Consider the following 24,398-nt stretch of genomic DNA (forward strand, 5'->3'; position numbering starts at 1 on the left):
AAGAAACAGTATATTTCTTTTTCTTTTTCTTAGATTTTGACTATTATATAAGCTACATGGTTTCTGCCTTGGCTACCAAAAATCTCAGGACTAAACAGAAAGTTTAGTCACAATAATCATATCTACTCTTAAATCATTCATTCATTCAACACAGTTTGAGCATCTAGTATTTGATTTTGTAAGAATCTAGGGATAGAAAGTAAATATAATCTAGTTCTTATTGTAAAGCCCAATTTAATGTTCACATCTAGTGAACAGTATATTTGTAAACCCCAACTATTTTCATTTACTGAAAGTCTCTAACAGCTCTTGTGTCAATGTGTCCTTTCTTTAAAATTACCTTTAATCCTTTCTAGACACAGCTGTTGGCCCCATACCATAACCTATGTAAATAACCATGCTCAAGAATGTTAATATTAGCCTACATTAAACATAATTCAAAATGTAGGAAATAGTGAAAAATTTATAATGTACTTGCAAGGCCAAATAATAATAGGTTTTTGGATAATTTATAGCAGCAGTCCCCTCTCTTAGAGTAAATAACCTAGAGTTGACTGTCTTAAAATACATTATCAGCAACAATCTGAGACTATCGACATCAAAGGAACAAATAACTTGATAGGAAAATGGCGCTTACATTGGTGGAGGTGTTCTCTTAGTGAAAAGGGAGCTCAGGAGGTAGGTACAGAAAAGACAATCCAATGCCAAGGCGGTAGAATAAAGCTGCACACAGTGAGCTCAGGGGAAGACCACGATGAAGTCTGACCTCTACAGTATATACCTTGGGAACTCTCTGGACCTCAGTTTCCAACTCTGTAAAATAGGGGGACTACAACAGATGATCTCTAAAGTCTCATTCAATTCTGCAAATTCTGTGGACCTAGTTTGGTTGGAGTATCAAAGAAAACACCCCAAGAGGGAGCTCTGTTGTACACCTCACCACAAGCCATTTAAGTTATTTAAGACAGACTTGGTAATGCCACATAATACATCCTAGATGCTGTACTAGGTGTAATATGAAAGAACTCTGGATTGCATTAGCAATCAGAGTATGCAAGCCTTACTTTTGGTTTAACTTTATTAAAAGGTATAACCAATTGAAATCTAATTGCTCTGCTTCTTAGTTTCCTAGATAAGATAAAAGATGCAGAAATACATACTATGAAAGTGTTAGGGAAAGAGACCGGTTTCTCACTGTAGATAGCTAAGAAGACACCTTGGAGATGAACCCTGAAAGGATAGATGGAAACTGGAGGAATGAGCAATGATAGTAACTTGTATAAAGGCTGCATGGTCTAGTAGACAACCTGAGCCTGGAGTCAGATGGACTTCATTTTAAATCCCAGCCCTGCCTCTTCCAACTGTGTGACCTTAGACAATTCACCTTTCTAAGTCTTAGTCTCCTCAAACATAAAATAGACAGGCTTATTTTGTAGTTTTAATGATTAAAGACAACAGTTATAAAACACCTATCATAATACGTGGCACATAGTAGTCACTCGAAAAATAAAAGCTTTCATTACTAAAGACCCAGAGACTGGAGAATACGGGCATGACAGGAAGTAACAGACAAGTAAAGCAGAAGACGTGCCTATAAAGGCAGGTTGGGGCTAATCTGTAGAGGGCCTGACCAATGTGTGGGGAGGGTGGGGAGCAAAGTAGGCCCGACCAATTTGTTAGTTAAAAGCCCAGTGATGGAAGTGGTATTCTGTGGGGTTAGGACTTGAGGTAGCGAAGGTTCAGTCAGAAGTGCAATTTAAGAAGAGCCCATTACGGTAATCTGAAATGTAAAATAGTGGGAAGATTCAGCACCAACAGCAGTGGCAGAGGTTAAATCCAAAGTGGAATGGCAGAAATGGGGTGTGGATTACAAACAGAATGGGAAAAAGCGAGGAACACTGTTAGGTAGTTGTCTAGAACATCCCTGAGTTATGTGCAGCTTGACTCTATTGGCAGGTGTGGTGCTTGGATATTTCAGAATGCTGTAAGGAGTCAGAAGCGAGGCTGACCATAGGCTTTATATTGTATGTGACTGAGGATGGGGAGGCAAGACAGTTATGTGGTCAGATCTGTGATTTGACTTCCCAAGTCTGTGGCAGAGTAAAAGGTGGGAGAAGAAACACTGAAAGTACAGTGAGAAAGTTACTTCAAAAGTCTAAATAGGAGACAATGTGAGCCTGAGCCAAGGTCATGGCAATGGGGATGACAAGAAAGTAAGTGACAAAAGGATATATTTCAGGGAAAATTTCTAACAGGATGTGGCAATTTACAGTTGTGGCAGATAAAAGAGGAAAAGGAATGCACAACTGAGGATGGGGTTTTGAGTTGCATGGCCAGGAAGACGGTCATGCCACCAAGCAGTGTTCTCTTCTTGAAGAGAAGAATTCCAATGCAAGGAGCTTACAACTAAACATTGTAAGGCATACTTAAAATACCTACAGGTACCTCAGTGTCACCACAGGACCACAGCTTCCCCTACCTACCACCCAAACCTTAAACCATTTAAATGCACAACTGAGAATGGGGTTTTGAGTTGCATGGCCAGGAAGACGGTGATGCCACCAAGCAGTGTTCTCTTCTTGAAGAGAAGAATTCCAATGCAAGGAGCTTACAACTAAACATTGTAAGGCATACTTAAAATACCTGCAGATACCTCAGTGTCACCACAGGACCACAGCTTCCCCTACCTACCACCCAAACCTTAAACCATTTCATCTCCTCTTTGACCATACCTGTGACTCAAGCTAATAGAGAAAAGGAAAATATATCTAGTTCTTACCTTTACAGCTAATATTTTCCCACTTGGGACATGATATGCTCTACGGGAAGAAAAAAAAAAAATAACAACATCACTTGAGATCACTAAACAACCTACAAAATGTTTAAGGACATAAATGTAAATCCAAACATATCTGCAGCAATGGGATACATGGTACTTTCAAAGAAAACTAACAATATCGGTAATTCACATTTCTTTGGAGATTAGTGGTTTACAAAGTGATTCACTATACATTACACCTTAAAATAACCCTCTGAGGTCATGGCATTATTGTCCTCCTTTAATACATGAGAGCTATGAAGCACAGAGAAGTCAAGCAGTTTGGCCAACAGCACAAAGTGAGTACTGACAGAAGAAGACCTCAAACGCAGGTCTTCTGGCTCCAGATCCCTTATGACTGTCATTGTGTGTAGGAGTGCTCCATAGCCCTATGCTAAGCACTATACAAAGCCATATAAAATGGGAAGTTTTGCTTGTGTTTCTTTCAATTACATATGCAAACTCTATCACTGTATTTCACCAAAATATTCTCAAAACACATAGAACTAGCTATGGCTTACAATACAAATTTCATATAAGAACTTACAGAGTTATAAGGCTCAAGCATGTGGTTTACCTTTTCCTAAAAAATAGAGGCAAACTCAAAAGTATCAGAAATAACTACAACCTCAATCAAGAAATACAAATACACCCATTTATGAAAAACAGTAAGAGAACAGGAAATAAACACTGGAAATAAATAAATGTAACAGAAATAAAATACCATTACTTTTCATCAAGAGTTTTTGTGTTTAAATGAAATGTGGCCTTTTCCACAGGTACAGCAAGGACTGCATGTTCTGACCATTCTCCATTTGCCTTCTATAAAAATTTCAAAACAAACTACATAACATAAACAAACATTGTTATCACAAACCGATAAAAGTATAAAGAAGCAAATGAGTCTGCAAGAACTAAAATCTTGCTCTGTAGAGCAAGATTTCACACATTAGCCAAGATCATATTGCTCTTCCTCGCAATGGTCAGTGTTAATCTTTCAGTGTTAAGATGTGAATGGGGCAGGGAAGATGTCAGGGAATGCAAGTTAGCACCTCAGAAACTCTTCATCCCTACCTGCCCGGTTACAAAATATATTTACCAGGCCCCAAAATTGCTGGCTTCTTAAAACAAAACAAAACCCATATATATTCCACTATTACCAAAATGGAAACAATGTTTTCTGCTGTTTAGGCAGAAATATTTGTTTGGTTGCTCTGACAAATTTTTTAACAGCTTTATTGAGGTATAATTTATTTTAGTAAAATTCACTTGTTTTAAGGGTACAGTTCAATGATTTTTAGTAAATTTATAAAGTTGGGCAATCAATGATAAATGTGAAAGTGTCTAGAGACTGTCTAAATAACAATCTGTCTAGTATATCTAAATGCTATTTATAAAACTTTAACCAATTAAAAAAATTTATACTTTGCATAAAGTGTTATACACTTTGTAAGTGGCACTCCTATATTATACTGGTTTCAGAACAAATTACCATTTACTTTACAATCTATGTTAATACCAGACTTTTACGATGCAAAGCTACATTTCAAGTCATAATTTGATTCGTGATATATTCAAACTCATGTAATAAATTGATATATGAAAACTTACACTGTATTTTTCTCAATGCCTGATAGAGACTGCTGTTAGACTAAGCTACTTTAAAACGTGATTTGAAGAAATTTAGTAACTTTATCCCATGTAAATACAGGTAATATAATAATATGTAAGATTTAATAATGATATATTATTTCCCCTTATACATCACAGATTCTTCCAATTTCAACTTTTTAAAATACTGTATATTAGAATCACTAACCAAGAACTGAAATATGAAGACAAATAGTTGAATACATACACAAGTTGTAAAAAGAGCAGTGTTGTTACTTTGAACAACAAGCAACACCTGGACTTTTGAGACCAGCAGCAGCGATAAGGAAATGATTAGCAGATAGTCTAATATATATACCACACCGGACAGTTTGGCAACTTAATTAGCTTGTCAAGAAAACTGATCTCTTTTCCAAAAGAAAGGTCTCCTATTTCCAAGTGAATTAAAAGGGGAGGTTTGATGATTTAATTATGACGCACGTTAATTCATCCGTGGAAGTTTGGGTTCAATTTCGAGCAATAAAGATGCTATGTGGTTTGGTTTACAGTGCAATGACAGTACCAATTTAACATTTAATCAACAAGGAGAAGCGGATGACAAAGGCAATGCCAGGCATGAGTCGAGTGTGTCCCTTAACTTTGCAAATAGCACTCTAACTGGAGAAAAGGAATTTGTTTACTTTCAACGGATACTGCATCTCAGTTGTCTTGACCTTCCTCAACACATTAACTGTAAAGTGATTAATGAAGTTTGAATGGAGGCTCTGGTTACACCAAAAGACAACTATACACCTCTGCAATGTTTTAATTAACAGCTAACACTTCAAATTAGTTCAGTGTTGCCATAATAATTACCTGTTCCAATGAGTACATGGAGGAAGCATTTTTATGAGATATTTTTAGTGCTTAGCACTTGAGTGTTCCATTTTGTTTTTAACAGTAGGTTCTAGATGACTGGACAAAGAAGTTGATATCAACCTTTAATCAAAGAATTTATTGATTAGGGAATACAGAAAATTGTCTAGTCTATTCCCTTTCTTTTGCAGCAAAAACACCCAAAAGCAAGGTTAAATAACTTGTTCAAGTTCACGCAGTCCATGGCAAAGCCAAGACTGGAACTGTGGCAGAATATATATTTTTTAGGACCTAAAGGAAATATGTGGTGATGTCCAAATTTTCTTAACTGTGTTCTAGGGCAGCAAAACACATAATTCAGAACTCACAAAGCTACTGACCTATTTCAATCAGGCTAAAGACCCTCACATCCAAATCTCTCCAGGCAAGGAATATTCTGCAATTACTGCCAATCTATCCTGGGAAGCAGAAAAGCAAAGTGTGTAGGCTCTGATGTCACTGCCTCGGTTCCAGTCCCAGCACTTCCACTTCTGAACCATGTGAACCTGACTGTTAGTAAATCTCACCATGTCTCAGTTGTCTCAAGGCTGGAATAGGGAAAGCAGTCCCTATCTTACAGAGTTGTGAGGATTCAATGAGATAATCCTGAGGACAGGACCTGGCATTCAGTAAGCATGCATTAAATGTTAAGAAGTTTTCAGAGTAGCTGAGTGTTTTAAGAGTACAATCTGCCAAAACAGACTGAAAGGGCAAGAGAATCTTTAAGAGTCAGGCTATATGCTCTACAAATGAGCCTCTAATAAAGCTTAACAACAAAGAACTGGCAAAAGCCTGAACTATATCATTTATTGTTAAGAAAAACTCAACAAGTAGTATTACTTCAGGATGAACTAACTTTAAAGACAAAGAATTAAAGCAACCATCTGAGATGCTATGGATATATCATGATTCGAATTCTGGATTTCTAATCATGTTTATCTCTTGCCTACTACTGCAAGTTAGTTACACTACAGATAGGTGTGATAAGGGCCCCATTCAGCTGTTCATTTCAGCAGAAACATCATTTGACAACCACTGCTGCTAAGTGAGAAAGCCAATTTCTCATTCTACTTGCAATTTTGGGGCCTGGTAAATATATTTTGCAACCGGGCAGGTAGGAAAATATATGCTACCATAAAAATATCTGCCTATCTTCCTTTAATATATATCCTTACAGACTTTACAAAATAAAATTTTGAGGCCTCTTCTACTTTTCAAACTTTAGTTGCTCTATTATAGTACCTAGCACACTGCAGAAAATTGTTTATGTTTCCCATATTGGGCAGCGAGCACTACTATGTCAATTATGTTTGCATTCTTTATGCTTAGAACAAGTTCTAGCCTATGGTAGATGCTCCATACTTAATACATTTTTGACAAATGATTTCTATTTTCAGATGGAAAAAAAAAATCTAGCATGTGGATAGTGTTTCACAAAGAAATTCCACATGCATTTAATTAATTTATTAATTCCATAATCATTTGAGTGTAAGTTATTATAATCATCTCCATTTCATGGGTAGATTTCTAACTTACTCAAAAGTCCTTACAAGGATGATCTGGCCACTGGTTAACTCACTGATGTCTATTTCTGCCAATCTCCCTTATCCACAATACTCACTCTGCTCCAGTAAACATGCTCCGGCCTCAGGGCCTTTGCATCTACTCCTGATACCTGGATAACTCTTTCTCTGATATTCACTTGGCTTATTCCATCAATTCCTTCAGATCCAATGTTACTTCTTTGACTTTCCTACCTAAAACAGCCCTGTCTCCCTTCAATTTCTTTATTCTTCATAGAATTATCCACACCCAATTCATTAATTTATAATCTGTCTCCCATTACTAGAAGGGAAACTCCATGAAAACAGGGACTTCTGGTTTTTTGTTCACTCTGTATCTTCAGTACCTAAAACTGTGCCTAAATGTGCCAGGCACATTTATAAGTATTTGTCGAATGAATAAATTTTCTTAGTTGCTATAGATTTTTTTCTTAAGAAATTTTAAGTTTTGTTAAGTTTCCCTAGGAAATCACCCCATTTTGTCTGTTTTCAAATTTATTGTCATGAAGTTATTCATTGTATCCTCTTATTTTTAAAATTTCTGCTCTGTCTAGAATTATGTTCCCATTTTTATTCTTAATTTTGTTATTTGTGTCTTCTCTCTGCTATATTTGATCAATATATCTAAGGAACCAGCTTTTGGTTTTGTTGAATTGTTTTGTTCTTTAGTATTTCTTTCTTCCACTTTCTTTGGGTTTATTCCCTGACCCCCCTCTCCTTTTTCAATTTCTTGAGTTAAATGGTATACCTATTAATATCTAGTTATTCTTTTCTAACACGTGTATGTACAACTATCCTTTAAGTATAACTTTGGTGCATCTCATGAATTTTCATACATGTTATGTATTGATCAGTTACAAATATTTTTATTGCTTTTATGATGTACTATATGACCCATAAATTATTTAATGTATGCATTTTAATTTCCAAATGTACAGACGTGATTATTATTATAGATTTCTAAACTAACTGTATTGTCAGAAAAAGTGATCTGTATGTTACAGATCTGACTGAGACTTGCTTTGTGCCCTAGCACATAATCGATTTTTTAAAAATAAATGTTCTATACCTGAAAAAAAATGTATATTCTCAATTTGATTGGTGCACAGTTCTATATGATCATGAGACTAGTCTGTTAAACATGATGTTAAAAACTTCTATATCTTTACTAATTTTGGTATGCTTTATCAATGTGTTTATTCCTAAGAGACATTCTCCAACTATGTGAATTTACTGAATTTTCCTTTTATCAATTTTTGCTTTATGTATTTTAAGGTTATGTTATTAGTTACATACATGTTTAAGATGTTATATATTCACAGCCTCTTTTTCTTCTATCATCATATAGCAGTCCTTTTTATCCCTAATACTTTTTGCCTTAAAGTCTATTTTGTCTTATATCAATATAATCACAACAGCTTTTTTAAAATTAGTTTTTGCCTGGTATCTTTTTACCATCATATTCCTTTCATCTTTGCTTTGTCTTCATGTCTTAAGAATTTCTCCTAAAATAGCATACAGCTAAATTTTTAAAAATTCAATCTAACTAATTTGTTAACTGGCATTATTAGCCCACTTATATTTATTGTTAATTACAGATTATTTGGATTTATTTCTACCACCTTATTGATTTACTTGACATCTCCCTCCCTCTCTCTCCTTTTACTATATTGGATTATTCTTCCTTTATTCAGTCTATTTGTTTTGAAGTTATACATTCTATTAGCTGTCTTTTAGTTGTTACCCATACAACTTTTAAAAATCATACCTGACTTAACAAAATACAAAATTAATCGCTATCTCTACCCTTCTTCCAAACAATATAAAAATCTTAGAATGCTGCAATTTCAAACAGCCTTGTCTTTTAGTTGTTACCCATACAACTTTTAAAAATCATACCTGACTTAACAAAATACAAAATTAATTGCTATCTCTACCCTTCTTCCAAACAATATAAAAATCTTAGAATGCTGCAATTTCAAACAGCCCTTCGCATCTTAATGGACTAATTTGTCCAATCTTTCTGTCTGACTTCATTTTGATGTCCCTAAATTAATCACTATGATCGCTGTTTTATACAGTCAGGTTTACCTAAATGGTCACTGTTCCTTCTTTCCCTTTATTCCTTTCTGAATCAATTGGATTCCATTTTTTTCTTCCTGAAGTACCTCCCTCAGTAATAAACTAACTTTTCCTCCCCCATCTCTTTCTCTCTCTCCCTGTCTCTCTCTCCACACACACACACCCCTTTTAAATTCATTTCCTAATATATATTTACTTTGCCCTCACTCTTGAATGATAGTTTAACTGATACAATTATTTTTTTCTCAGCCTTTTGAGGATACTATTCCATTATCTTTCAGCTTTTACTATTGTTGAAAGTTTGTGCACCCAACTTGCTGGCCAAAACAAAGCCACTGAATGTTTTTGGACAGGGTAGTGATATGATCAGATCTTAACTTTAAAATCATTACTCTGGCTGCAAATTACATTACTACTGGAAAGAAGGAGAAACTAGAAAGAGCAAGGAACACTTAAAAAGTTGTTACAGTAGTCTAGGCAAGAGGTGGTGACAATATGAACCTGGGTAGAAACAGCAAATGTGGAAAAAGGGAAACAGATGCAAAAGACTTTGACCAGAGAGAATTTATGAAACATGGGAATGAGGAAGATGAATCTAAAAAGCTAAGATGATGGAAAAATTACAGTTGTATTTATTAACACAAATAGGGGAACCTTGCCTAGTCAGCCTAAGACTATATTCCCTGTACTCTTAAGTTCCATGAGGGCAAAGACCACATTCACCTCATTCAAAACGTGTACCTAGCACAATACTTGGTGCACAGTAGGTAATCAAATATTTATGAGTTAAAAAAAATAGGATAGTCAGGAGATGGGAGAAAGAAAAAGGAATGAAGGGCAACTAACAATGCCTAAGGGTCTACAGAATTATTCTAACTTCCCTATAATGTATGTATTACAAGCCACATTTTACAGATGATAACAGAACCAGATTCAGGGGCACAAGAAACTCACTCAGGGTAACAGAGTGCATGAGTGGCAGACACAGGATTCAACTCTGGCTCTATCTCAATTCAACCTCTGTGCTCTTTCGATTACAGAGAGTGTATACAAACAGTAGTCTGAGATGAGTTCACTTCAGCATATTTTGAATGTTGAAGGTGGGAGTCAGGAAAGAAGGCATGAAAATTCTACCTACCAGATTATATACCCTGTGGTTTCATTTATACATTGGCATTAATTACACTATTGCCTTATGATACTTACATATTCCTGTTATGAATTATTATTTCTCTTCAATAGTATTATTTAAATTCACTGGTGTATACTTTATTTAACTATATTATACACTCTAATTACCTAACTATATTGTAAATTCTTAACATAGGGTCTACTATGTCTTCTACTTTATTGTAATTCTCAAGGACAGGGTCAAGTTCCATTTTGTTCATTTTATATGCCCAACCTCTACCACAGTGTATGATATACTCTCCTCTTAGATTAGGTACTTAATTTACATATTTAATAAATAGTTAACACATGTCTCTGATTGCCAGGCAGTATGCTGGGCAGTTTGGATACAGCACAGAACAAACCAAAGTCCCTACTCTCATGACACTTACCTTCTAATAGGGAAAGGCTGACAATAATCAAATAAATATACATGTCAGGTGGGGATAAGTGCACGGAAGAAGAAAGGTAAGGACATAGAGAATGACCAAGATTAGGGACATGTTATTTGATATTAGGGTTGGGGAGGAGGTCAGAAAACGCCTCTGTTCCTCAGGTTTCATTTGAACAATATGGGAACATAGCATTTGGATATCAGGGGGAAGAAGATTCCAGGCACAGGAAAGGCAAGTTCAAAGGCCCAAGGTGGAAATGTGTGCGAGGAGGTCAGAAAACGCCTCTGTTCCTCAGGTTTCATTTGAACAATATGGGAACATAGCATTTGGATATCTGGGGGAAGAAGATTCCAGGCACAGGAAAGGCAAGTTCAAAGGCCCAAGGTGGAAATGTGTGCCTGATGTGTGTGAAACTAGAATAAGCAAGACAGCTATTTGAGAGGATGAGGTCACAGAGGTAATGGGGAGACAGACTATGTAGTACCATTGAGACCATGGTGATGACTCTTGCTTTTACTCTAAGTGATAATGACAAGCCATGAGAAGAGGGTGAGATCTAATATTTTAGAAAGATCACTTTGGCTTCTGGGTGGAGAGAACACACTGTAGGAAAGAAAGGACAGAAACTGGGAGACTAGTTGGGCACTATTGCAATAATCCTAGCAAAAGGTAACAGTGCCTTGAAATAGAATGGCAAGAAAAAAGTAATGAGAGGTGGTGAGCTTCTTGAAATATTTTTGAGGAAGAACCCACAAGATTTGTGGGTAGATTAAATACATGATGTGAGAGAAAAAGATGGATTAAGAAGGACTTCAAAGTTTTTGTCATTAGCAACTTGTAGAGTTTCCATTTACTGAGATGAGAAAAACTACTAAAGAAGATTTCAGAAGAAATAGAGTTCAGTTTTAGATAATTTTGAAATGCCTAAAAGATATCCAAACTGGTAATGAGATATGAGTCTGAAGTTCAGAAAAGAGGCCAGGGCTGGAGATATAAATTTGGGCTTCCTCGGCATATAGATGATAAATAAAGCCATGGGACTACACAAACTTAATTAGGAAGTGAACTAAACAGAGAAGAGGCATGAGGACTCGACCCAAGGCTCCCTAAATTCAGAAGTCAGAAAGATCAGAAGAAAATAGTAAAGGAGATGAGAAGGTACAGACAGTAGTAAGAGAGCAATAAACCTCAGAGAATAGTGTCCCTGACGCCATGAATGTTGGTGTTACCTATCCCTCCAAGTAAAGTACCTTGCACAAAGTAGGTGTTCAAATAAAAACATGTGACTGATTTCAGAAGTAATTCTTGGGGGTAAATACGACTGATTACATTATCGGCTTTTTGCAATTTTAAAGATGGGTCTAGTACAATACATATAAGGTTGGAGATATACTCAGGTTTATCTAAATCCTAATGAGAATTTATTAAAAGATACATTAATAAACTGAATTTCTTTAAGAATCTTTAAAGGTAAGGAAAAGAAAACTTTGAAAACATAGTGTTAAAAATTTCTACATCCACAAAGGACATAAGGGAGAAACAACCTGTGTTCACATTCTAACATCTGGACTCCCACACAAATTTATGTTATGAATAAGATCAGTTGCATCTGTATTTTACAATGTTTACTGAAATTATTTGTGCTTAGAATTTCAAATTTAGGAGAACTAAAAAAATGTGAATCATCCCAGCTGACTCCTGTCACAAAATAAATAACCTAGAGCTGATCGTATATTTTCTGATAAAGCTTGTACAATCTCATACAATTAAAATAGGCAACTAATTCCTATAGCACTTTCTGCATATTAACTTATGAACATATTCCAATAAAATTATTTTAAATCATGAGCAGAAAGAATTTATAATAGGGAGCATCCGTGCTTCTCTAGTGACTGAAGTAGGATATAATTGAAAAATGAGGGGAGCTGACCTATGATCTGACTATACATAATATACATATTTCATATTTCAGCATAACTGACAATAGTGATGTTATAAATGTCAATTTATTGGAAAAATAGTCATCATAACGAGTACAGAAACACCATTCCCTTTTTTTTTGCCTCTTGAAGAAAATAACTAAAACATAATTGCATATATAATGACTTATAATCACAATGGCAAAACAGAAACACTAAAATGACAGTATTGTCACTGTCCTACGAAGGATGCAGGGCGCTTCTTTCCCAAACCATGTGAACTAAATGCCACTGGCTTAAGTTGTACTTCTCATATAACATACTTCAAAGGTTAGTGAAAAGAAGGACATAATTACTCTGTAAATTATTTATAGAGGGCTATCGATTGTTGGAAAGTTCTCCAAATGATGGGAAGCCTAAGAGAATAATCCAGCCACTGAAGAGTGAAAGCAATAGTTAGGATTTGGCTTAAGAAATAGGCAGTAATTAGAAAGGGATGGTTTTATTCTAACTAAGCAGGTAAGAAGGTGATGTTTATTTTGCTCCCTGGGTCTCCAAGGAGATATGTAGGAGACAAGAAAGAAGGTGAGCAAAGGCTATTAAAAATAAATAAAAGTTACAGACAAACACATTTGTTGTTATTAGTATGTTGCACAGATAGTAATGGCTTTCTCAATTAAGATCAGTTCTTTCTTTTTCAGGCAAAGATTCCACAGCTTGTGGGATAGCCTGGAATCCCTGTCTCTCTGTTCTTCAAATGCCCTACACATTTTCAGGATGTCCATCAGAGGCAGGGTAGAGGCAAGGAGAAAAGGTAAAAGAAAGCTCACTCAGATCTGATTCACTATGACAAAAAGTTTGGGAGGAGACAAACCAGTGTCTAAAATGAGGTTTTTGATTAGCTATCCATTTTAATTATCTATGCAACTCTTAAGTCTCATTAGCACAGAAAGTGAAAAGTTGGCCATATTTAGATTCAATTATTAAATGTACTTCCTTATCGAATAAACATGTCATTTGTTAAAGCCATTATGATGGAGGATCATCAGTTTCCTTACTTACAGATGCTGTTTCCTTGCTCTTCATATGACATTTTATTTATTTACCAAAAAAAGTAATTCTGCTTTTATGTAAATTTAGAACAACAAGCTGGAAGTCTTTCTCCAACTTAGAAACTGTCTATTTCAAAGACTTTATAACCCTGGCATAAAAAAAAACTAATACAAAAAGAAAGGGGATGGTAGAAATCAAGAGGGCTAAATGCACCACTACGAGGAGATACCTACATGAAACAGAATCTCCTACTTAAAACAAGGAAGCTGAGAGTTTATTGTACTACATTACTCCAAAAGATTACTAGGCTGGATAAGTATGAAGCAACATCAAACAAGTAGAATACTTCTTTGCCATATAAAAGTCAAGTGCATGTGAGTACACAAATATACACGCAAACAAAATTCTTTTGCTATCTTGTGAGATTAATTTTAAAACTCTATGGATGACATATTTTCGGTAACCAAATGTAATATAGCTGTGGTTCAGCTAAAAAAAAAATTGCTTTATTGCTTGGTCTTTTTAGAGATTTGTTCACTTGACTGGCTTCTTTGGGGTAGATTTTACTAATTATGTTTAGGAGTAATGGTCAGGCTTTGGAATTATAAAGGAGTGCTGTCAGATACTAAAATAGCCATCCACAGGAAAAAAAATTTAAACAGTTTCAGAGAAATCAACACTCTCAATTGTTGCCTTAAATTATATAAACACCTCTAGCTGTTAAAATAGAAAATCCAAAGTAAACAGCAGTTGTAAAAAGATTACGTAAACTGTACTAGTTCAAATAGCGGTCTATGCCAACTTTCTTCTGCCTAAAAACCCACTACAGATGCTTGACTACTGATTGCAAAACAATTTGTGGTTAAACAACAGGGCCCCCAGACTAAGTGTCAAATCAAACATGTCATTACATTACAGATATTAATTTCAAAATGCTGATTGTACACAGGGCTCATAAATCAACCTACATATGACATGAGGAACTGGCTGGGTCACAAAAATTTTCAGAGAAAAGCTACTATAACCCTACATTTTACAATTTCTTCATTATATTAACTATATACACCCCTTTTACTCCACACCTGCCTCAAAGTTAATGTGGTCATCACTGCCTCCATATTTCTTCCGTAAGTTGATGTGGCCTTGTTCAAGCCTTTAACACTCCCCACATCAACTAGAGTAATGTCTTTTAATATATGGTCTAAATACCTTTGAGATCAAGGAAGCTATAGTCATAGTGATCTCTTGATCAAAGGTTCTGAAAGAATGTAATGGGTAAAACAAAGAGGCAAGAGATATAAAGCCAAACAATGAGAATGAAAGAAGAAATGGTGTAGTTAAGCAATACGTGTGGGGAAAATAGGAATATCCTGAGGATTAACTAGCAAGGAAATGCTCTCCTGACATGGTGTGATTACAATCTCTGCTCACAGTTTCTTGGGAAACTAACAATAAATCACTTTCCAAAATTCAGATTCAAAAATAGCTACTTCAGAAAACCTCTTTCTACTGATAACTAATATTCTATTGTGCTTTAAAATTTATAAAATAGTTTTCGTATAGAGAAGCTACTTGATTTACACAAAAATTTGCAAGGTAGATAGTCTTATTAACCCCACTTCATAGACAGGTAAACCAGAGCTTGGTGAGGTTAACTACTTCTAGATTCCTGTCTGATAAGCACTGGAAAGTGAATTCAGGTCCTCTGCAGCCAAATCCAGTGCACGTCCCAACAAATTTTGTGTGACCATAACTGGTTGCCTCTACATCTTCTAATTCCTGCTGTCTTCAGGGTTCTCTGGATATTTTCAGTGTTGGTTTTTAAAAAGCAATAGAGAAAATCGATTGAATGACTCACTTTTCAGAGTTGCCTTAACTTTTTCAGACCACTGGGGTACAATTTACAAAATTACCTCTTCTAGACCACTAAATAATACCCTAGTGGGTCAAAGAGTAAATGTACCTCTGAAAAGCGAGCCATTTATTCCCTTCTTCCCTATAGTACAAGACATAATATGTCCCCTATGACAGAAATATTAGCCTATTTCCATTAAAAACTCAAGAACTTGTCCCACACTAGATAAAATGAGTATGGGGAAGCTCCCCAGGGCAGGGGGAAAGGGGAGTGGCAAAAACCTCTTTTCTACAATCCTGCCCACAATACCCTTGAAAAGTCGACATGAATTTATATGAAAATACTTGTTTCTTATTCAACAGAGATTTATTTTAATCAAGACCTCAAAACAGTATAAAAAATATAAATCCAAAGCTGATGATTTCCAGGAGGAAGATGCACAGGATATCATGATGGCTAGTTTTATACTGTACTGTGTAATGATAAAATAAAAAAATTTAAAAAATGAAATAAAAAATAAGCTCAAGTATTCATTTTGCTATGAAAGAAGATTTATATCACAAACAGCTGGTCTTCACATATATTGTTATACTACAGATTCTCCTTTTGCCTGAAAAAAGAAATTCCTTGGCAGGCAAATAAGCATGTTATTACTTCCAACCTCCACAAAGGCAAAAGCCTCTGAATACATTTTTGAGTTGCCTTAGGGATAGCTATTGAGTGATTTCACATTTGTGAGATACCTTAACAAAGCCAAACTTTTAAGTTTTCAGCACGGTTAGCCCTTTACTCTTCTGGAAGATGGCTATGCAATCAAAATAAGACAACTTTAATTTAGGAATCATTCAGCTTCTAGTTAAACTGCCAGAGGCAGCTGGTTGGATAAGTTTTAATCAGTTTCAATCACCTATTGATTGGTATACTGAAGCCTAAAAAATTAAAAGTAAAAGATGATTGGGGAATTGTCCCATCTCAGAACAACAGTAGAGGCCTCTGTAAATAACTCCTTTTTTAACCATCAGCTAAATGAACACTTCAATACTGCAGTACAAAGTCTTCTGCAAAATTACTTTAACTAACAAGCAGAAATTTATCAGCTTCAGCCAAAATCAATGCTGAAATCAATTTGAACACTGGTTGTGTCTAAAGGGGCTCATTGGCAATTTAGGGAAATTACACCATGTAAATGCCTGTGCTTTAATTGAACAGTTTCATCAACTAGACTGTGATTGCTGTCCATTCATTTATTTACTTTCGCTGCAGCTACCATTCTGCAAAGGAATGGCTTTTGTCAGGCTGGAGAGAGGTACTTTATCTTCATTTTGTGCACTTTTGTGCATAACAGACTTCGCAAAATGAGCATATCACTACTAGGGTCAAGATAAACCTGGTGAAACTGTTTCCTTTAACATAAGAATGGAATAGCACAAACTACCATCATACCTAACATGATCCGGGAAGAATAATCTTTAAGCCAATGATGAGAAGAAATCTGAGTGACTTCTTTGCACACAGCATTATGCCTCTACCTTGAGGAGCCATGTTTTGGACAAGAGAAGGAAAGTGTTTGGATTTAAAGCCAAATTCCACCATATTCTTTTTGAAATACCTTTGGTGGCTCCAAAAATACATAAATTGTGTTAGAATGTTCTCCTTCAAAAATTAGCAACATTTTATTTTACAGAGGCTTTTGAAATTAGATAAGAGAAGGTGCTATTCTCCAACCCATTAAGGAAATTAAGATTTAAAGATGCCTTATGTATTTTAAAAGTAAAATAAATGAGAGGAGAAAGCACAGAGAGGTCTATGTGAGAAGAAAATAACTAACTTACTGGTAAAGGCCAGGAAGTCCAAACATCAACAAGATTCCAGATATGATTTAAATATACTCACAAAACCATGGCAATGAATAAAACCAAAGATAAAATTTCCAGAGAATCATATGCTGAAGTGACTGAGGTTCAGAGATCAGCATTAACATTTCTGACAATGGATTAACCAGTTACTTCAAAGATGACAACTTTCAGGGAAAGACGGAGGAAGGGAGACAGCTGTTTGTTCACATGAGTCATACGTAAGGTACATGTGCCTAACACAAAAAATAAAAATACAAAGTACAACTACAGTATATTTGGTAGAAAGTGTTGGCAGAAATTCTTAGGCTTGCACATATTCTGCTTACTTTAGCTCCTCATAGAACCAAAATGTAATTATTTACTAAGAAGGTCACTGGGAAGGGACTAAGAAATTTCTTATTAGCCTGGGTTTCGGTGCTGGTCCCATCCCTGACTTGCTCTGAGTCCTCAGGGAAATCCATTAATTTATCTGTGTTTCAGTTTCTTCATAAGTCAAATGAGGACAGTGACACCTACTGTGCTCAGCTACATTTCAGTGCAGCTGGGGGATAACATGGGGCACGTGATGGTGGCCCACTTTGGAAATGTAAATGCAACCACTGTGACTCTAAGCACCTTTTTTGTCTTGGGTATATGGAGGCAGGCAGGGCCTTTGAAACATTTTACTTGGGCCTCCAAAGCAGCAGGGAAACTTCTCATTTGCCCTTTTAGTCAGTTACCCCAGCAGTTGTGCTCTACAAATAAGAATTATTATCTTCAAAAAAAGTTAAAAGGAAGAAGGAATACTCATAAATGGCGTACACAAACTTAACTCAGTAGATGTTTGTGGTAAAAATTCATTCTGTAATTTTATCCCATGTATTGTTTTCTCTGCCACTATAAAGTTTCATTGGCTATACATTCGTTGCTGAGACCATGTAAAAATATATTTTATTCATAGTTTTTAAATAACTTTTCTGAAAACTTAATTATGGTTTAATCAGAGCTTTATGTTTATTGACTAAGTATATTGTTACATTTTGCTGCTACAGTTACCAGTCATAAGAATCAGTAAGGTTGAGAACCTTACACAATACATATTTTCCAAATACACTGTTAAAATGCCATATTGATTGTACCCTAAAGCAAGTTCTAATTTTGTCTGAACATTTTTCATTTCATTATCTGAATTCACAAAACAAAAACCATGAACTCAGCTTTTAGCAATAAAACTATATACTTTTTCTTTCTTTTTGCAACACTGACAAGAAAAAGTACGAAAATTTGGGGGTAAAGAGGACATTATACAAAGTCACATTTAAAAAGCAAATTAGTGTTTAAAAAAAAAAAGTATGCTTAATATACACATCCTAAATCTTTTGCTATTTCCCCCTCTAATTTAGTAACCTGCTCCTCCAATTCATTGTTAGTGTACAAATCAGAACCTAGACATATTTCACTCCAGTAAGGCAGCAATTTAACAGAAACATAGTTCTTACATCAAAGTAACCAACGACAGAGCAAAGAAAAAAAAAAACTGTGGCAGAAAGTTATATACATTAAATGCCTTTTGGACCTTCCACTGAATTATTTTCCAAAAAAGCAATTTAAGTAAATACCCTAGATATTATGGTATACAAATACCTGTGCTATATGCCAACCAAGAAACTATAATTTTCTAATATATCACATACTGTAAAATAAAAAAAATTTAATGTATCTTATAAATCAAGAAGTATACCACCTCCACTAGCACAAACATACAATTAATCTAGGGATTCACTCCCAAGTATTGATCTAGGTGTCAGAAGACCTGAGTTCTATTCTTGACTTGACCTTGGGCATGCCACTAACTCTTCTAAGCTTTATCTTTCTCACTAGTATAAAGGGGGTAACCATACCTTCTTAGCAAGAACTAAAAGACCCAGGGTGATCAGGCCCTATCTATCTTTCCACTCTCCCCTGAGCTCACTCCACTCCAACTACACTGGCCTAAACATAACATATTCATGTCCATTTCAGCGCTTTTGTCTGACTGATTCCTTCTGCTTGAAAGGTTCTTCTCCCAGATTTTCCCACAACTGGCTCCTTCCTGTCCTTTAGGTCTAAGCTCAAATATTACCTCCTCAGATAAGCCTTCCCTGAGCACCTCTTCTACATTCTTTATAGCACTTGCAAGGTCTGATATCATCTTTAGTATTTATTTCTTTGATTACTGTCTGTTTGCCCCACGAGTGTGAGCTCCAGGAGTGCAGGGACCTTGTCTGTATTGTTCACTACTGGATTGCACATGCTTAGAATAATCCTTGGCACATAGTGTCACTCAGTCAGTATTTGTTCAGTGAATAAATGAATACACAATAAGACAAAATTAAAAGAACAAAACCAAGCAACACCTGTCATAAAATTTTTATGGTAGCTGAATGGTAAATTTAGTTTTGGAACTTCAGACTCAGGAGAAACCTGTGGAGCCATCTCATGTCCAGGCCTAAGTGAGAATTGTTTTCTCAGCAGTTCTGAACAATAACCACATCAATCTGCTTAAGATGGGGGGGTTTACCACCTCCCAAAGTCACCCAGCAATGAAGAATCTGCCTCTGCAGGTTAATTTCTGAAACACTCACTTGGTGAGGACTCCCACCAAGATAACCCAGACACAACTCTCCTCCAGGGAAGACAATCCAGTGGGAAGAACAATAGGAAGAGAACATCACTCACTCTAACCAAAGTTCACAGAGACATTCAAGTCAAGCAATTTGTGTCTACCCTTTGAAGAACACAAAGCAAACCTGCTCTTCTATCTATAGGAGTACCCTTCTGACTTTAAGTCAGTTGACATGGAGCCCTTTAATTTTCTCTCCATCAGATAAAGATTAACCAATTCCTTCAACCACTTTTCAGCTGAATGAGGCCTTTCCTAATCCTTCCCGAGGATCATCACTCCTTTGTCAGCCCCCAGGATCTGTGCACCACACACACAGAGATGCAGCCCAGACTGTGAGGTCCCACACTTACCTATGAACAGAACTTCTGCATCCATCTAGACGCAGATCTCATGAGGGTTAAGCCATCCCCAACATCCAACACAGTGCCCTCTACAGAGTACAAGCTCAGAACCTGGCTGCTTGACAAGTGAATGAAGCTGGATTGAACAGGCACAATTCCCAAACCCCTCATCATTCTCTCCATGTTCCTCTGGGTGCTCTCTGAACTGTCCACATCTCTCTGTCAACTCAGCACTCAGAACTAGACCCATGAATCCGGAAATGGCATACTGCAGCATGAAGTCAAAGCTAGATGTTATCCCCTCCTAATGGAGCCAGAGAATAGATTTCAAATGGAAGCTAGATCTCTTCTACCCTATAATAACAGAAGAGTACTAATGTAAAGTTTACCTGTTCACAACTGCTTTTGCTGGGGACATTAAATCTCCTTATAAAGAAAGCGTTTTTATTAAAATAAAATATTAGAAGTCTTGCCACTTCGAAACTATTTTTTCCCTGAAAGGAGATGGTGTCGAAACACGTAGATTCAGCAAATTCTTACTTGAAATATTACCATAATGCATTGATTTTTACCAGACTCAATTGACTGAAAAGTTGTTTATATAGCAATATTGGACAAACCAATATACTAGAACAATTTTGTTACCCATAGTAATCAAGTGCATTTCTGAAGTATAATTATACTGTCATAAAAAAATAAAGCTAAGATACCCTTTTCCAAGCAATAAAACGATAAGGGCTATAAAACAGGAAGAAGAAAAGGCTAAATAAATGAGATTTTTAAAAATGAAATTTAGTGTCTTTCAAAACTACCACTGCTTCTTCTTCCTTCCCTTAAGCCAAGGTTAGCAGAAAATGATCAATACTTCAATCTCAATAAACTATTTCAATAATAGTTAATTCAAGTGGAAACAGTCTGAAAATCTCTGCTCAGTGACCTATGACATCCTGTCATGTTGGTTAGATGCCAATAATCCATCATTGCCATAATGGATATGAGCATGTGTGAAGTTATGAAAACATGAAGGGGTGGGGGGGAAGCAAAGGTAGGAAAGGTATAGAGGATCGTGAGCTCAGGTTCATTCTTTACATTCTAATCAATACAATACACATTATTGTATGAAACAAACCTGTAACAGTGAATGCTGAGAGCGACAGAAGGAAACATACATAATTAATTTCATTTGACAAATACTCATTGATTTTCTGAAAACATTAATATCCTTGCTTGTCACGATACTATAATGCAATCCAGCCATATACAAGTATTTAATTTTGCATTAAAATGATGTCTTGTTTGCTTGTTTAAAATATGATCTTGGCTGCAAGGAAAAGGCTCTTCATTTGATTGGAAATTTAAAGTCAAAATAAATCAAACAATCCTCCTAGCTCTCTGGTCAATATCAAAACCATTTAAAAACTACTCTTAATTTGCAAGATGCACGTCAGGGAAAAAAATATAAAGGAGTGATGTCACTGATGCAGAGAAGCTGGGGTCATACTTAGAGCTCTCTGTTCTGGTTTGGGGAAAGAGGAAGTCAAAGTTTTCTGGGTACCATGTGGTTCCCAATATTTTTTATCATGAAGGATTCTTTTTATAGTGTTTCCCTTCAGGAATCCCAAGTTTAGAAATTTTTTTTTACTAATCACCATTTTCTTAGTTCACATCTTTTCGCATTTTATAAAATGACCACCAGAGCTTCCAATTTTCATTAAATCATGTTACTATAATGAGTTAATATAATTCTAGCCCCCAAACACAAATTTAATGTTTTAGTTGGCCTCTACAGCCACATCACAAGGGCAGAACACAACTAAATAGTTCACATGATCTCAGTTGCCATCTCTAAGGACCACCCCCAGGCCACTGCCCAACAAATCTCTCTTAAAATAGGAAAGACAACAGAAAGGAAGTGAGACTTTCCCACTTCTTATTGCCTCCAGATATGATCAAATTAATTTTTTTTATTTAGTAATTTTTTTTACATTCTATGTTGTTGTTGCAGAGCAGTTAGGAGGGAGGGGGAGAGGGGAAGGAAATGTGATGGAAGAAGGAGGAAGGAGGAGGGGCGGGATTGAGGCCTGTGACACCCTCTACATTCCCACAGGGGAGACTGAGGGGCTTCCAGTGGTGGTTTGGTCATTGCTAAGCTGGGTGCAGATGTCAGGGGGGTGTGGCAAAAGCCCTTGCCCCCCACCACCCCAGCTTGGGAACCTGCGGCCCTTCTTGCTGCAGCTCAGTGGTTATCATTGGGCTGGTTGCATAAGTCAAAGGGGCGTGGCTGAGGCCCTCAGCCCCCCACTGCCCAGGCTTAGGAGAGCCCGGGGAACTTCCTGCAGTGGCTTGGTAGTTGTTGCTGGGCTGGTTGCTCTTGTTGGGGGTGTGTGGCTGCAGCCCTCAACCCTCACCCTCAGGACTGGTTGCAGGTATCAGGGGGGAATGGCTGAGGACCGCAGCCCTACCACATTTCTGGCTTGGTAGTCCACGGGACTTTTGGTACTTCTAGGTGTTATAAGTGTTCCTTGGTGAAATGAAACCTTTACTATTTAATATCAAACCTTGTGTCTGGTTGTGGGTACTTTGTTTTTTCTTTCAGTTCTGTGTTGGATTATTTGCTGTTCCCACCACTTAAACTCTGCGCTGGAACTTATTTGTTGCCCTTTGCTTACTTCTAAAATGGGGGAACTTCCTGTGAGGACCAGAACTTGAGCTCTGTGGTTGAGCTAAATTGCTGCTTTGCTACTGATTCCCTAGGGAAGGCTTCTGTGCAGCTCAGGTTTTAATGGTTGACTTTATATGTACTTCCGGGTCTAGTGAAATCCAGTGCACCTGGGTTGTGTAGAAACACTTGTCTGGGCCTGAGTCTTTTCATCAAACTGCACCCTATGCAATTCTATATTCCTGACCAGTCTCCTCTGAGTGGTCCTACACTGACTGGGTGGCAGATCAGCTGTCTTTGCTGTGCCCCAGTGTTCCCTGGTTGGCCTATCTCCCCCACTGCCTGGGCTGCAAACACTTCCCATAGGACAGGATGTGCTTCAGTCCCTTGTGATGACTCACTGGCCTCTGAGTAGCTCCTTTTTCTCAGTTGTTGTGGCTCCTAGCTCCTACGTGGGTCTATGGGAACCCTATTATGTGGTATTGCTGGCCTGAGGCCCTCTTTTCCCCTTCTGCCTCCAAGCAACTTCATCCAAAGGGCACAGATGTGGTTTTTGTCAGCTCCTGCTCCGTGTGCTCAGCAGTTCCAGCCTGGGAGTGGTCGGGATTCGAAACGGTTGGAGCAGTTTTTTCTTTCTTTCATCGTGGCTTCTCCCACCTTCATGTACCCTGTAGGTCTCTCCTCTTCCTCTTCTGAGCTCTAGTGGCCCCAGGTTGTCATTGCCTTATTATATAGTTGTAAAGTGGTTGATTTGTCGGAGAGAGTGATGCCGGGGACTATTTAGTCTGCCATCTTGACCAGAGTACCCAAATTAATTCTTAAATAATGGTATATATCCAGTCTTCAAAACACCATGTAGGCAGTATATATGATACCTATTCTATTACTAAGAAAATTCTACCCAACGTACAGATTAGACTCTTACCTGTACTCTAGGAAGGAGCTGGAGATAAAAAACTCACTACTGTTTTCAAATACCTGGAGACTAGAAAACATAGCTAAAAAGCTGATAATTTGAGTCAGCTTTTAATTTATTACTCATAGTTATCAGCTTTTTATTAGCTTGAATAATTTCAATAATTTTCATTAAGCAAAAAAGAATACAAAAGATGATACTTCAGTGAATGTTGGCTAACTGATTTAGCATAATTTAATCCTAAGAGTTAAATATTACTTCATCTCTGGACCCAAAGCTAGAATGACTCCATCAAAAAATGTGCAGGAGGAAGCAGAGTCTGATGACAGCTATGGAACTGCAGAGTGTTTCCAAAGTAACTGGGCCTGTTAATTACTTTCCTTTCAGTGTGAAGTACTATCCAAGAAAAGAGGACCCAACTAGTAAGTTGGGTCAATGAATGCTAAGTACTCAAAAGTTTTAACATTTGAAAGAAAATCAATCATTTAAATATATGTCCTTAGTTTGGAAAGCCGTATTCTTCCAGGTGAATGTTCTAAATAATTATGCAGCCTCTACATTTTGCAGCCTCCAAAACTACCAAGATATGGGGAGGATCCAATTAAAGAGCTCTACTAAAACCT

At 36.7% G+C, this 24,398-nt stretch overlaps 1 protein-coding gene across 1 annotated transcript in view; it reads right to left on the reverse strand.

Annotated features, from left to right (window-relative positions):
* LOC103598824 (dual specificity mitogen-activated protein kinase kinase 5) overlaps positions 1-24,398 on the reverse strand; it is a 151,557-nt gene that overhangs the window by 65,876 nt on the left and 61,283 nt on the right. The window contains exon 9 of the mRNA XM_008582877.1: positions 2,780-2,819. Within this exon, the coding sequence (XP_008581099.1) occupies positions 2,780-2,819 (40 nt within the window). The remainder of the gene's footprint in view (positions 1-2,779; positions 2,820-24,398) is intronic.

The sequence above is a fragment of the Galeopterus variegatus genome, unplaced genomic scaffold, assembly GCF_000696425.1.
Source record: "Galeopterus variegatus unplaced genomic scaffold, G_variegatus-3.0.2 Scaffold2749, whole genome shotgun sequence".
In the NCBI taxonomy this organism is placed as follows: domain Eukaryota; kingdom Metazoa; phylum Chordata; class Mammalia; order Dermoptera; family Cynocephalidae; genus Galeopterus; species Galeopterus variegatus.